Below are 16,933 nucleotides of genomic sequence, written 5' to 3'. Positions count from 1 at the left end.
GCCTTATGGAGAGTAACCTTCATCTTGTTGTAAGCTCTTCTTCCTCTAGTTGTCGCTGAGTAGTCTGCTGTTTGTCTCTCTTCGTCTTGGTTGTACGCAAAGCATCATGGGAATTGTAGTTTCAGCTCACGACTACTCAGAACTAACCGCGTTCAAATGTCTCAGTTTGGAAACTACAACTTGAGCAAAACAGTAGCGAACCGAACTCAGGGAACAAGTCGAAATGCTAGCTGCTAGTAATTAAACCCAAATGGGTCTGTGTCGGTATGTAAGCACCCACACTCAACAAAAAATACTTACAGCGCCTATGAGGGTGAGGTTTTCATGAAAAATGACCTGAGCTGCCCGCTCACTCCCAGCTGAACGCTGCCAAAGAGTACACAAGCCTTATTTTTAGCTCTGAGCTCCACTCATCTCTTCTAATGTCAGGGGTCTGTCAGACCGACTGAACACGACCAGTGTTTTCTTACAGTCGCAGTTAAAGACATATATTGTATTTCTTATTCAAGATGCTGATTTTCAGGTTCGGGGTGATCTTAACCCCGGATCGCCCGGACATCGAGGTGTTTGTGCTGGGCTCCCGCCCGGAGCTCGGTCAGTGGAGCCCGGATAAGGCCGTCCGGATGAGCGCCGCACGGCCGCTGCTGTCCACCCGCGAGCCCTTCCTGTGGACTGGGCAGGTGCATCTAGCCGAGCCGTACACGGATAAGCACTGGTTCAAGTTCATTAAGCGGGTGGACGGGAACTTTATCTGGGAAGGTATTTAACATTACTTAGAAATAATAATCCAGTTCAAAGCAGCAGCCTGAACACCATTTTAATATCTATCATGTCTGAGTTTTCCTGTGCTGTTTGGAAAATAAAGGCGTTTTCTCTCAAACTCCCAACATTAGGTTTAAAACCTGATGGCTTTGCTTTCTAATGGGAATTGGCTTAATGGTTGCCATTAGAGACCACTAGTATCATGTAGGACACCTTTACATTCCACCTTTAAAAATCATCAAATCCATCTGGAATCAGTCTATTACACCATTAGATTCCTTGACCCCTGTGATATCAACTTATCTGGACAACACAAAATACCTTTAGTGACTATTGGACAGCATCAGGAACCAACAGAAACTTTTAATGGTTTATATGATTTTTTTTTCACCTGGGTGGTGACTTTTTATGTGTGAATACCAATTAAATGAGAAATGCATTCTAATATTAAAACATAATTATTGATTAAAAAATATGTATACACCAACCAGCTGCTTCATTAACACCACCTCTCTGTATCTACACTTTTTGTCCATTTTATCAGCTCCACTTACCATATAGTTTCACTTTGTAGCTCTACAATTACAGACTATAGTCCATCTGTTTCTCTGTGTACGTTGTTACCCCCTTTCACCCTGTTCTTCAATGGTCAGAACCCCACAGAACAGGTATTATTTGGGTGGTGGATCATTCTCAGCGCTGATGTGGTGGTGGAATAAGTGTGTGTTGCGCTGGTGTGAGTGGATCACACACGGAAGTGCTGCTGGAAAACATAGTAAAAGGGGGCTAACAAAGTATACAAAGAAACAGATGGACTACAGTCTGTAAATGTAGAACTACAAAGCACAAAAAATGGAATTAAAATGGTATGCAAGTGGACGTGGACCCCCTGAAGTTGTGTCTTGCGTGCAATTTTAACAACAGAGGACTATCTGTTTTCTATAGAGTTTACAAAGTCAGGAAAGAGTCATATTATGAATATTGCTAGATTCTGCGCGTTGAACAGACATCATAAGACTGACAACCTCAACAAAATACCCCACACAAACCAGCAAACTTCATCAAATGTGGTAGCTAAGCTGCTTTGGCATCCTACAGTAGCTGGTGTTGTTATATAATAAAGTTTAAAGGTGCACTTACTTTCATGCAGCATCATTAGAAAGTACAGGAGCGGTAGCTTGTCTGTAGCAGGAGTGTAGCATCGCTCGTTTTTCGACTGCTAAACAACCTCGTAATTCTGGGATTTCAAAGCAGGAAATTTCCACAGATTTATTCATTTTTCCCATAGAAAAATCTGTGTCAAGACAGAGTTCCCAATATGGGCATGATGCCCTCTAAACAGTTTAGAGGTCTGTTAAATATAAAAGATATTGTTCTGTTGATAAAGTGAACCTTATGACTAGCTACATAGAAGTCATTTACAAACATACACCATGTATCAGACATCAAATGTAAAAAATCACTTTTTATGATGTGCATTTTTGATTAACGTTTTGAGTGTTGTGTTGTGCTAACATGATCTTACTGATAACTACTCTTACACCATTTTTCCTTCAAAGATGAGCTCAGATTGCATGGTCATTCACTGCTGTCCATTTAAAGTGTGAGGATTTTTCCCTGCTAAGTGCCCTCAGTAGACTTCATTTATGCTGTATGGACAGCACTGTCACACTCAGACTGTCATCTATGCTAGGCTAGTCTCCTCAATTAGTCTGCCCTCTCTGAGGTTTCCCAGTAGGCCTTGTCAAACAAAGAGCCCAGCCAAGTGTACATTTCACTCGATCAACAAGACTTAAACCAAAAGTGTCTGTGATTGATAGAGGCAGGTTAGCTAAATTACTGAACTTTATCAGCTTCAATATGCTAACGCTTATTTTACTGGGACTGAGTTCACACTCCTCTTTTGGCAAACTGGCCGAAATGTTGGCCAAAGTGTGGTCAATTAGATTTCCATTAAGTTAATTCAGGACTCTAATCACCCAGAGTGTTCACCCAGCCTTGATCAGCCACAAATCAAATGCATTATGTAGCCTAGGCTAAATGTTTAAAGAAATAGCCAGACTGTCCATTAAGTCTGTTGGATTTGTATATTCATTACAGCATATTAGATTAATGAAGGCCACGTTTTACCGGCAAGAACCTCTTCACACCGCTGTATCTGTTGCTGGGACTGGGTTTACACAACAATATTTAAAAAAATTAAAGTATAATTAAACGGCAGAACTTTCTACAATAATGCAGTTGTATTCAGAGAATGGATGTAATGTAATGGACTATGTTTACCCCTAGATGGCAGTGGTGGCACAGAAAATATGGACACCCCATCTCAAGGCCCTTGTAGATTCTTTTATGCTAAAGTTAGAATCTTCTTTGTGTTAGAGTCATTTTCTTGATTCACACCCAAGTGCATGAGCCGTTAAGTTTTGTGGAGCCTGAGAGTAAGAAAAGCTCCTCAAGTGAAAAGCATTCCTAGTCTCTTCTCTCTTGGACCTTTGTGCTTCTTAATTGGCCTCGGTTCCTCTGTGTGCGTTCCCATGTGTTCCGTTCTGCCATTTTGTTGGGGTTCATTCATGTTTCACTCCGAATGCGTCTGCTTAACTAGCTGATGAGAGCCAGAACATATTTTCTGTTGTTTCTCTTTTGCTGGAATCCATTCACTTCCTTTCTTTCTCGGTTTGTTGGCAAGCTATAATTTCCGACTTGTCAACAAGCAGCGCAACTTCCTTAGAACATGTGACACATTTATTAAAACAATGTATGGTGATTGCGCCGTGTGGATCTAGGCCCACTTTCACTGAGTGCCAAGTCTCAGTTCCACCTGGCAGTGTAGCCTTCCAAAAACACAGCCCTGTCTCAGGCTTCAGATAGACAGATAGATAGATGGTGTTATTGTCCTCGAAAGGAAATTCTTCGCATGGGGGGTTATAAGTAAAAGCATACTGATGCTGTATATCAAATACAATAACAAAAGGAAACAAATCTCAGTGACAAATTGTTGCTGTCATAACAACACCATTATAGTCACCACTGTCACGTGATTGTCATCACCAATACATCATAGTTATAACAGATACATCACAGACACATCAGTCATCACCACAAACACAAGTCGTCACTAACATATAGTCATCACTGACATCATCTCATCATATGACACATCATAGTTGTCACCAACACACTATAGTCATCATCAACATATCAGTCGTTACTGAGACATCAGTCATCACCGACACAACATAGTAATCACTGACATTTCATAGTCATGCTTGAAACATCAGTCATCATTCACATATCATGCTTATCACTCAGTCATTACAGACACATCAGTCATCACCAACATAGAGAAATCACAGAACATCATAGTCATCACCCACATATCATAGTAATCAGACACATCATAGTCATCACCCACATATCATAGTAATCACAGACACATTATAGCCATCACACAGATTATAGACGTCACCAACATTGCCGTCATCACAGACACACCATCGTCATCAACGCAACATAGTTATCACAGACACATCATAGTCATCACCAACATGATCGCATATCATAGTCATCACCCACATATCATATAATCACAGGCACATCATAGTCATCACCCACGTATCATAGTAACGCAGACACATCATAGTCATCACCCACGTATCATAGTAACACAGACACATGATAGTCATCACCCACGTATCATAGTAACGCAGACACATCATAGTCATCACCCACGTATCATAGTAACACAGACACATGATAGTCATCACCCACGTATCATAGTAACGCAGACACATCATAGTCATCACCCACGTATCATAGTAACACAGACACATCATAGTCATCACCCACGTATCATAGTAACACAGACACATGATAGTCATCACCCACGTATCATAGTAACACAGACACATCATAGTCATCACCCACATATATAATCACAGACACATCATAGTCATCACCCACGTATCATAGTAACACAGACACATCATAGTCATCACCCACGTATCATAGTAATACAGACACATCATAGTCATCACCTACGTATCATAGTAACACAGACACATCATAGTCATTACCCACGTATCATAGTAACACAGACACATCATAGTCATCACCCACGTATCACAGTAACACAGACACATCATAGTCATCACCCACATATCATATAATCACAGGCACATCATAGTCATCACCCACGTATCATAGTAACACACATTATGTTCATCTCAGACACATTATAGACGTCACTAACATTGCATAGTCATCACAAACACACCGTCATCATCAGCGCAACATAGACACCACTAACACATCATAATCATCATCAACACAACATAGACATCACTAACACATCATAATCATCACCAACACGTCATAGTCATCACGGACACATCACTGTCATCATAGACAGACTGACAGTGTCACTGATGCCTATTTCGTGTTGGTGATGACTACAGTGTGTTGATGATGATTATAATGTGTTGGTGATGACTATGCTGCATTGTTGATGACTGTGATGGTGATAAAGGTGTGAAACTTTCGAGTTGAAGTTAGTGAGGGCATGCTAGAAAACTTGTTGGACCAAATTCCAGCTGACTACTGCTAAATCACACAGCATTATAAAGAGTTTTTTGACATTGACAAATATACTTTACACCCGACACTCATCTGGATACTAACGATAAACTACAAAATGACGACATGCTCAGAGATATATGAATACACACGGTGCATCTCTTGCTTGCGCAATAGTGCATATGCTATCAAAGCATTAATATTTAATAAGAATAAAATTGATACATAGATTCCATGTCTTGCTCTGTCTCATGAGTTGTCCCGCAGGCTCATGGCTGACAGGTCAGAGACGATGATAGATGAACAAATCTGCTGCATTTTTCTGTTTTCCAGAATGAATCAGGGTCTGTCTGAAAATATGCGCCTGTGGATCTGGGCTTGGTTTGCATCAGTAAAGACCTAAACACAACACAAAACACAAATCATTGTACAGAACATAATTTTAAAATGACTGTAATCATTAAAGACCTTGTTAGGGCAACTGAATCCTGATTGTGTGATGGTTATTATAGCTGTACAGGTTCTCTCTCAATTGAATTCAGTTCATGGAGAATAAGTTTGACCTGCTCGGACTTTTCATGACCCGCCAGCTCCAATTAAGCAGAATTACATGGCTATTATCGAAAGCTTGAGGTAGACGTGAATAAAATGCAAAGGCTCTGCTCTGTGCTTTAACGGCTCTGGTTCAGTGAAGGCACTGATGTTAGGCCTCTGCCCCGATACAACCTCATTTACCTGACCTTCTGCTTAACAAAATAATGATTTTTTTTACAGTTTGCTCGGTTCAATGTGGCTGTTTTTAAAGGCAGGAAACAGCATAAAGAGAGAGATTGCATTTTTTATAAGTTTGTGTTAATGACAGGTTAAAGTTTGCTCAATATCAAATGTACACAGTTGCAGTCAATCACCCAAGACCTGGTGTCTGAAGTTTGCTTCCCTAGTTTTGCACTGGAACTACAGGGCTAATGGAGCTAACAAGTAATGGAAGCTTATAGCCACTGATTATCTCTGTGCCTGCAAAGACATGCTTGTTGTTAAATATTGATCAGATAGACTTGCTTATATGGTTTCTGATACTGTATGACATACTATTATCTAGAACAGTGGTTCTCAAACTGGTCCTTGGACTTTCAACCTCAAATGTTCCGCTCACATAAAAATGGACCTTCTGAGATCTTTCGCACACAAAATTGGCCACGACTATTTGTTTTTCCAGCTATATTCTAGTCAACAGTAGTGAACAGCTGCCTGCTCTACCTAATAAGCGACACAAGCAGCTGCTTAGGGCCCCACTGCTGCCAGAGTGCCCCTAACAACTTCTGGGTTATTACTGTACCACTGTGTTCCCTAAGATTGTCTAACTGGTTAATCATGTTCCAAAAAAAGAATGTATGAATCGGTGTTTTGTGGTTATGCCATTCGTGTTGGCATACTTGTTTTGCAACAGCAGTTAAAAACTTTCACTGTTAATCCAGATCTAGATACTCAGGCTGTGATTAATGCTCATGAGCGTGAACATAAAAACATGACGTTTATGATGAACAGCCAATCACGTGAAACATGAAGAGGAGTCGCCAAATCAGGAAGAAGAAATCATACTCCCTAAAGTAGTAGAAAGTAAAGCATTTATTTAGGTTAAAAAAACAACACTGTCGCCACTGCCACCAGGGTTACATCCAACTAAGCTAAGTTAGCTGGGAAAACATGAAGTTCTTCGTCATGACACAGACCACTGAATCCAGAATGCTGAGAAGTCTATGTGTAATTTAAACTGTAACTTTTCATAACCCCAAATGAGCATTCAGTCATCAGCAAAACACAATTAGCCAGTTACAGATTTAGATAATTTAGTCATTGTCATTATTTAGTCTCTAGTTTTACAATATATCAGCTAGCTAGATACAAAAAAATCCTGCTTAGGGCCCTTAAAGGCGAGAGTCAGCCCTGCCTGCCCTGGACATCATCACAAAAAAATCAGAGCAATATATATCTGTGGGTTTTTTACCATTGCCTCCCCTTACACACTGTGCTAAAATGGCGGGTTCTGATTGGTCGCTGCCTAAAAAGATAGGTGGTTCTTGGCCATGTTTTTGCAATGAAAAGCGACAAACATTCTGAAAAAAAGACAGAAATCTGGCTTGCAAAACTATCATGGTCTCTCAGACGGTCCACATTTTTGCTTGATCCTAATTCGCAACACACAGGGATAGAATAAGAAATGTGGACCATCTGGGGGCCCTGAGGACCAGTTGGAGAATCACTGATCTAGAAAATGGACAAAAGTAAGTCATGTAACCTGAATTTTGACATTTTTTTGAGTAGCATTGTCATACAGTATCTGTGTTTCTTGGTTAATGCTTTATTGGAACTCTGCTACGTGACACCGACATAACCTTGCCGTAAACATGTGATGGCAGATGTCATATGCTGTCATAATTTGTCATAACAAATTATGTCCAGTAATGTAACAGTGCCATGCTACTATTACCAGTAATTGTCATTACAGCTTATATCACATGCTAATTATCGCTGTGTACTTCTGTTAGCTGTCATTACATGAAACACCTGTCCTGACTGTCCTGGGATAACATAGCAACAGCCTAGCAACATCTTAGCAACCACTATATATTATACCATAGAGGCAGCCAAGCAACACCATAGCAAACACCATGGATTCCATAGCAGTGGCCTAGGAACATCTTAGCATCCACCTGGGTTTTCATAGCAGCTGCTTTTCAAGCCAACTTAAGTTTCATTCACAGACTTTCCTCTTCTAGTTTTAAGTGTTCTTTTGAATCTATTCCTAATAAAACCATTTAAGTCATTGAAGTCAACTCTGTCTCCAGGTAACGGTCCTCATCATGACCGTGAGTGTGTGTATGACAAAAGCAACATGGTGGATGGCGTGTACTGTCACCCGATCGGTCACTGGATCGAGAAGAGTGGCCACACAGACGAGATGAAACACACGACCGACTTCTACTTCAGCGTCGCTGGAGAGCAGGCCATGCACTTCTCAAAGTATGTACAGTAATGATCACAAGTGGGGAGTCACTGTTTTAACGCTATAGAACCAATTTGGCTGCAGATACATGTGCAAAATTATTTGAATATGATTCTATACTGTACATCTTCACAGTTTAGTATGTGTCCATAATGATGGACAGAGGTGTAAATCATTCTAAAATGACCGAGAAATCTACAGAGCGTTAACGTATAATAAAATAAACAACCAGAATGCTTCATATTTCAAAAATAGTTAATAAAAAAATGTTGTAGCAGATAACGTAATACAAAAATTGCTATAAATAGAAAATTAGTGAGCTGTTACTGCTGGATATGAAATAACATACATTAGAAGAGAGAAACTTTCCTTTATTTGTTCACTTTTTCTGCTTCGTTTCTCTCTTTTGCTCTTTATCTCGCTCTCATGTTCTCCTTCAGCTCTTTTTGTGGTTAAGCAGCTTTTCTTCTCTGTTCTCTCTCTCTCTCTGTCACAAGCGCATGTAGGTCGTAGTAAAGGTCAGAGCTGTGCGTGATGGTCTCTAATAGACTCTAACAGGGTCACAGCGGAGGACAGGACATCACACACCTGCAGTCTGTGTGCATGTGAGTGTGAATTAGTCCATTGTTGAGCGCAGTTACAAACACTATTATGAATATTAACAAACGCCTTTGAGTTGAAAAGCCCTGGGCGAGACTGTGTGTATGATGGAGGGGTGGATGAAAAGCAGTAGATTAAAAGTGGAAAAGCAAAGGACAAAGCATCAAACAGTTGGAACTAGAGAAAAAATGAAACTCTTTTTTTTAAAAAAAGACATTTTTTGACTGATCAAGCAGATTTTCAAGCTGCTGGCCACTTTATTTTACTGCTGTCCTCTTTGCAGTCCCCAGGTGTGTATGTGTGTTTGTGTAGGTCTGTCACGATCATTGTCAATTTTAGCTGATAATTAATCACCCTACAAATAATTGTGATTAAAATTTTATTGTCCTTTTTTGTTCATTGTATGCAGCTTTTAAAGTATAAACCTAAAGTGGCCAAATTGGCTGATTAGCTATTTTACTTCTTAGATGTCAATATTTAGTAGTTCCTAACTAATGACAGACACAGCTCAAGCTCAAATAAACAAACATTACTCACCGCTGCCCTCTGAAGGTGTTATTAACATTAAATAAACAAACATTATTCACTGCCGCCTCCTAAAGGTGTTATTAACGTCAAATAAACAAACGGTACTCACCGCCACCCTCTAAAGGCGTTATTAACATCACATAAACAAACAGTACTCACTGCCGCCCTCTAAAGGCGTTATTAACGTCACATAAACAAACATTACTCACCGCCGCCCTCTGAAGGTGTTATTAACATCAAATAAACAAACGGTACTCACTGCCGCCCTCTGAAGGTGTTATTAACATCAAATAAACAAACGGTACTCACCGCCGCCCTCTGAAGGTGTTATTAACATCAAATAAACAAACATTACTCATTGCTGCCCTCTAAAGGTGTCATTAATAAACATCAAATAAACAAACATTACTCATTGCTGCCCTCTAAAGGTGTTATTAACGTCAAATAAACAAACTTCACTCACTGTCGCCCTCTGAAGGTGTTATTAACAAACATCAAATAAACAAACATCATATTATTATTAAAATTAAAGAATTCAGTGAACAATAAATTATTCAAAGATAAATAATATACTGTAGTTATCAGTTTACATTAATTTTTTGTCAAGTTGTCTGCTTTAAGAATTGACCTCTAGTTTTGGTTCCAGTATCACCCTGGAACCATCTAACATAACATGTATTTACAGGTCCCTAGTGTATTAGGAATTAATTGATGATTAATTGATGATTAACCTGTGGTGTTTTTCTATTAGAATCATTTTATACATTTGGCTGCAACTAAATTGGTTTTATGTCATTGAAAACATTGATTATAAACGTTTAGCAGCTGTGAATGTGTGTGTGTGTGTGTGTGTGTGTGACAAGTGGGGTCATAGTCAGTTTCACCTCTAAGCTCAAATACTGAATGACTGTGCATTAATACTGGTGTTGAGCTTTCAGTGCCACCTGTAGTAGTTTCCCTGTCTCTCTCTGTCAGTGTCTCTCACCCTACTTCTCTTTAACAATGCTTCATGAAGTTCTTCAGCAGGTTCAAAGTCACCGCTGCCCTCAGCTTTTCACTCAGCCTGTTTCATTTAAGCTCTCTGGGATTTCTTCTGGGAAAAAACAGCAAGAAGCAGCTAAAAGGATTACTTCAGAAGCATCGGGCGGCTGCACAGATAACCTTGTTAGTATTGTCTCTAGGAAGTCAGATTGCGACAATTATACGTCAGAAGATTTTTCTCCAATTCGCTGGAATGGCCTCAGGGTGGCTGCAGAGTTTTGTGGGGAACATCACTGCCGACATCATTAGATGACACTAATCCTGATATCCTGAGGCTCAGTTACTTCATCGCACTGCTGTGGGGTTGAATTGAATGTATTAGAAGGTTGTTCTATGAAAAGTGGACAGTTTTCAAAAATGTTTGAGATCCTACAGGTCAGTCAAAAGGCCTATTAAGGACCTGTAATAGATGCAAAATATCTGGAAGAAAAAAACATACTAAACTATGGTGTCTGTACACTGCTGCAAGTCACTCTGTAAAACCTGATGTTGCATGCAATTACTCATTTCCACCAGAGAGGTCTCCAAATCTCCAAAACCTACATAGTGAAGCTTTAACAGACCAAATAAAAATAAAACACAAAATATAAGATGTGGCATAACTTTAGCACAGGTCCCATTTTATATTTTTTCAGTATTTCAAATTCAGTAAATAAAGAGTAAGTGTGCTTTAAAATTTGCAGAAGTATGTTCCCTATAGATCAGGCATGTCAAACTGGCACCGAAGTGCTGTGGAGATTTGCGTTTACCCTCTTTTAATGCTCTGAATTCAGGTCATGAAGGCTGTGCGAATTAGCTGATGAGCTGAATCAGGTGTGTTTAATGAGGCAGTGTGTTGAAGTCTGCAGTGTTTTGGCCCACGAGGACTGGAGTCTGACACATGTGCTACAGAGGATGTGTTAACCTTTTTTTAACTTATTAAAATCAACAATAGCAAGCTTTTGCATACGATTGCATATTGATTAGATTTAAGATGATTTTACTTACAAGATATATTTTTTGCAGCAGGCTAGTGTTAATGTAAATGACTAAATTGCCAAACCCATGATAGAAATAGAAGCTAGCTACATAACTAGCTACAGTCATTTGCTATAAGAACAAAACTGGCAAAGCAAAGCAATGGGCAAAACTGTCATTATCCAATTTATATTCTTCTTTTTCGCTTGATCACTGACTTGTCCTGCAGTTTTCGAGATATCAACGCTCTTCTAACACTAGATTGTTCAGCATTGTCAGGAATGGTGTGCTTGTATACAGCTTTTTGATTGGATGCACGAATGTCATATAATGATTGTAAAAAAATGAATGGTGGAAAAAAGTTCGTGCAACTAACTAATTCATTATTATACAAGTCTAATGGCAAAACCCTGTTAACCATGTGAGCAACACCTTGAGATACCATAGCAACAACCTAGCACCCACAGGGAACACGTTAGCAACAATCTGGCAACCCCCAAGAAACCTCGAAACAACCACCTAGCAACCGGAAATGCACTTTTGTAGTTTATTTTATTCCCTAATTGTTGCGAGTTGACTGAGCTTTTGTCTTACATATCTTGCAGTATTGCACATCTTTTTGCTCGGCAGCTCATAAATATGCTACTTATGGAAACTGAGGGTCAGATTGGATCGATTCAGTCCACTCATAAGGGGAATCAAACCTGAGCAGAAGGTACTGTTTCTTTAAGGCTCTTCTGTGCCTCAGGAATATACTGTGTGATCTGGAAGCACAATCTGATTATTATCTTAGGATTTCGACTGATAAGAGTACAAAGCAATGTGGTTCAGTCTCTGACCCCGCAAATGGTATTACTCTCTGCTTCTGTGTATAACCATGAAGTTATATCTGAATCACCCTGTTATCTTCTTTACCTGCCACTTCAGTACAAGATTAGACCTCTTTGCAGATGTTCAATATTTACTTGAAACTAAGTACATTTGCAGCATACTAAGCAAGCTAATTCCAGGTTGTTTAGCTGTTCTTCTGTCACAGCTGCCGACTGAAAAGCTGCTCAGTGGTGATGACAGTGTGGGAATTTAGTGTAGTCTCATCTTCAGAGTCTGACCAAATCGGCTGTCGGTCAAATGTGATCTTAAAAGATCCATTTTCTGTTTGTGGCAAAGTAAGAAGTAAAACCGTTCAAATCACTTGAGCGTCTCCTACATCTGTCAAACTCGTTGCTTAGCAACGGAGTCATACAGTGTTTGTGAAAAACCCGTGATGTTATGGTGAAATAACAACACAGTAAGAACGCTACTCAACCAATCAGCTTGCGTGGCCAGAACTAACTGTTGTATAAGATTAAATACACAACTTTTCAGAAAAAAAATTGTTATTATTAGTAAAAATCGACATAAACAAGTGTTCTGCCCAGAAATGTAGTTCCTTTAGCGTACCATTAATTCAAGCCTGTGATATTAATGATGGAGTTGTTAAAGCTGTTGTCTATCTTTTAGCCTGTTGGGTAGCTGACCGGCCTAGTTGTAGTTAAGAACATAAGTTGCCAGCCCCTCGGTTTAAACAAAAAACAGGAATTGCAAATATTGAAGCATATTTGATACAATATTCAGGGCTTTGTGCTTTCATTTTTATAATTATTTTGCAGAACTGTTTTATAAAAGCTATAGAACACTCCAGGTGGTGTATTATCATGAATATCATCACCATGATGATGACAGTAGACATGCCTGCAACTGAGTCACAGCTGTGATGTTATTTGTGATAATACACTCCCTATAATGCACTGTTGCTTCAATAGAAGTCATTTAATGTATCAATTTTCAGTTTTTTTACAGGCAAAACATAGTAAGTGTTAGCTGCAGCATATAGCAAGTGGTTACTTAGCAATACTGATATGATTTCACTGTCATTGTGCATCCCTAGTCTCTGTATTAGAGCGATTATTTATCTCAAAAACAAATTTACACAATTTCACCCCAAATGTAGTCGATCAGCCAAGAAAACTTTGGTGTATGGAATGGGCTTCTTGTCTGCACTGAAGCCATGAGGCTAATGTAGCTAACAATTAAAGGAAGCCAGCAGTTAACATTGTGTAAACCAAGAGGCTAAATCATTGCACATTTGCCTCAAATCATGTCAGTGTGATATGTTTTCCCTCAAATAGACTTGCTTATGTGTTTTCTGACGCTGTATGATATACTGTTTTCTATAAAAAAGGACAAAAGTATGGACAACAGTGTCCTGAAGATAGCTGCTATTGTTTTTAGCCATGCTAAACTTTTGTCCATCTCTATAGATGACAGTATGCCATACAGTGTCATAAACCTTTATATGTAAGACTATTTGAGATTATTTAACAACTGGACACAGTTTGAGGTCAGTGTGATATTTTAGCCATGCAGTTTGATGCTAATTTGTACTTGTGAGCTTCTATTATTTGTTAGCTACATTAGCCTCGTAGCTCCAGTGCAAAACTATAGTAGCAAACTTCAGACAGCAAACATGTCTTTTTCGGATGGCTACACTTGGCGTAAGGGGGGAAGTGAACAAATTTGTTTTGTTCCAAAGTATTCCAGCGTCTTTGTTTATCTCAGACACTGCAGTGTGAAAGAGAGCTGATGTCTGAATAGGAAGCAGCAGCCTTGGACTAAATCAGCTTAGAGCTCTGATACCGGACTGTAAACCCTGGAGACGTTCTATCAGACCACTGCGGCGTCGTTCTGCTCCTTCATATGCCGTAAATCTCTCCGTCTCTCTTTTCAATATAGTGGATGTTTGAGTTTAAATCTAGCCTTTTGAGACGAGCTTCTCTGTGGAAAGTGCTGGTTTTATTTTTAGCACTTTTGAAGGAAGAATTTGCAAAGAAATCTTCACCTGACCAACCCTGCTTATTACACACATCACAGCAAATATTGCTCTCTCTCTCTCTTTTCTCTCCCTCCCTCTGTCTCTCACACACTTACCCCACTTCTTTCTCTGACTTCCCTCTCTCTCTCTCTCTCTCTCACACACTCTTTCTCACTCTCTACCTATCTCTGTTATTCTCTCTCAATCTACCTGCCTTTATCTCTCTCTCTCTCTGACTACATCTCACTCTACCACTGTTTTTCTTTTTCGTTTTCTCACTCCTCTCTTTTTGTCTCTCTCTCTCACTCCACCTCTGTCTTTCTCTCTATATCTCTGTCTTTTTTCTTTCTTTCTTTATCTCTCTCTCCTATACTCTCTATGCTTTATGCTCTCTACCACTTTCTCTCTCTTCCCTTTCTCTCACTTTTCTCTTCTTCTTCTAGTCTTTCTTTCTCTCTCTCACTTTTTCTCTCTCTGCCTCTGTTTCTCACATTCTCTCTTTTTCATGCTTTTTTTCTTTCATCTCTTTTTCATTTCTCTCACTCTATCCTTCTACAGGTCCCTCTTTCTCTCTCTCTTGCATGCTCTCTCCCCTCTCTTTTTTTCCCTTTCTCTCTCGCTTCTCTCTCTCACTATTTTAGTCTCTCTCTCTGTCTGTCTCTCCTACTCTCCTTTTCTCTCACTCTGTCTCACTATCTTTCTTTCTCTCTCTCTCCTTTTCTCTCACTCTGTCCCTCTTTTTCTCTCTCTCTCTCTCTTTAACGATCCTGCACGCCCTCTTCTCTCTCTTTTCCTCCACCACTTTCTCTCTCACTTCTCTCTCTCTCACTATTTTAGTCTCTCTCTGTCTGTCTCTCTCACTCTCCTTTTCTCTCACTCTGTCCCTCTACCTTTCTTTCTCTCTCTCCTTTTCTCTCACTCTGTCCCTCTCTCTCTCTCTCTCTCTCTCTCTCTCTCTCCCCACACCCACAGATGACTGATCATTCCTAAAATGAAAGGAGCTGCTCATTTCCGTCTGTTTTCCTCTGCCCGCGTTTTGTAATGCTAAATGCTAATGCTAAAAACTGTGCATGCATCAATTTCGAGCACTGTAAAATTAATTAGGCCCTCAGGGCAGGGGATTAGCAGCTAGCTGAATGGAGCTCTATGGCATCAATGCCACTCATCAGTCGTGCCGTGCTGCTGTTGGCCGGCTTTCGGCTTCATTTTCACACTCGGGCTAATTAATATCATTTTCTGGGCCTCTGTTGAAATCTGTAATGATGCCGCTCTTAATCTCCATTACATTTTCCCTCTGTCCGCCTCTACACCTCACATGCTGTAGAGAAAGTCATCATTAGCCGGTAAGCTGGGAGGACCGTGCAGAAGCATAAACCACAAAGTAAAAGAAAAGAAAAAATCTAAGAAGTTGTATCGAGGACAAAGTAACCCATTAAGACAAGTGCCTCATTTACCAACTAATTAAGGATGGATTTGTGCTGTTGGTTCAGCCTCAAAAGAAATCACATATGCTAATGTCCTATTATTCTGTGCAGATTTATATTTGTATTCCTCATGTATTTCTCTCTCTCTCTTCTCTCTCTCTCTAATTGTTCAGGGCGGCAGGTTTCAGCTGCACTCAGCAATTAACAGAATGGCTTTGGATTCGAGAGCTTTCGCAGATATTAAGCCATTAGCACTTCTTTCCGCATGTCCCTTTTGACCCTGTTGTACAAAGGGAGGAGAGGAACGAGGGATAGAGGGAGGAGTGAGACGATAGAGCGAGGCTGTTCCACTTTAGAGGACTCAGGGGGTCATAAAAAAGTGCTCAGCTGGGGCAGAGGGCTGCAACACCCATTAATGCACATTAACCTCCAATTACGCAGCTACATCTCATATGCTGAAAGTCTCTTTTGGCGTTTTTTCTTACTGTCAATAACATAATGACCAATAATTTGCTGTTGTTGTAGTGCTACTTCAGAAAAACTGTTAACTTTATCACTCTGAGCCACTTATAAATGTGGACGGTTAATCTAATAAGTTTGATGATAGGAATAATTTGGCCAAAAATCTAACTAATGCAATTGTCCCCTTACCCCAACTGTAGTTAGTCAGCCAAGATGTGTCAAGTTCATGATGCTCTTTGTAATTTTGCACTGAAGCTTTGAGACAAGAAAGTGTGTAAGCTCAGCATCTAATTGAGATGACTTAACAAACTGTGTTGAGTTGTTAAGTTGTCTTAAACAGACTTGCTCATAGGGTTTCCAACACTGAGTGACTTACTGTTATACAGGGGTGTAGCAGCATTTCATCTCTAGTTAATTAAGAATGCCAAGGACAGAGGCGCACTGATTCTGGGTGAAGCAGGATAAACAATGACATTCCCCTGAATTTGTATTAGTTTATTAGTAAACCCACAAACTTTTGATTTTGAGATGTTCAGGGGGTCCAAAACATTTCAACTGGGAGGGCCTGGACCCCCCCAGGTCCTCCTGTCTTTCGCACTTTGGCCTACTGGAAGTTCTAGATACGTTACAGACTGTGAATACAATTTGTAGCCTAATCAGTTTCAGTCAGATGTTAGAAATGGAAAACAGTGGCAGCAGCTCCATACAAAACTTGTCACTGTAAAACTGCAC

At 39.9% G+C, this 16,933-nt stretch overlaps 1 protein-coding gene across 3 annotated transcripts in view; it reads left to right on the top strand.

Moving 5' to 3' along the window:
• Positions 1-185: 185 nt before the first annotated feature.
• Positions 186-16,933, top strand: part of epm2a (EPM2A glucan phosphatase, laforin) — a 32,531-nt gene continuing 15,783 nt past the window's right edge. The window contains exons 1-3 of one of the 3 annotated variants that reach the window (XM_036592475.1): positions 186-264; positions 524-759; positions 8,181-8,355. In XM_036592475.1, the coding sequence (XP_036448368.1) occupies positions 251-264; positions 524-759; positions 8,181-8,355 (425 nt within the window). In that variant the 5' untranslated portion in view covers positions 186-250. Of the gene's footprint in view, positions 377-509; positions 760-8,180; positions 8,356-16,933 lie in introns of all 3 variants that reach the window. The other 2 variants (XM_036592473.1, XM_036592474.1) reach the window with 2 other exon arrangements.

This window comes from Colossoma macropomum, unplaced genomic scaffold (genome assembly GCF_904425465.1).
Source record: "Colossoma macropomum unplaced genomic scaffold, Colossoma_macropomum, whole genome shotgun sequence".
In the NCBI taxonomy this organism is placed as follows: domain Eukaryota; kingdom Metazoa; phylum Chordata; class Actinopteri; order Characiformes; family Serrasalmidae; genus Colossoma; species Colossoma macropomum.
This window is presented reverse-complemented; position numbering and strand designations above follow the sequence as displayed.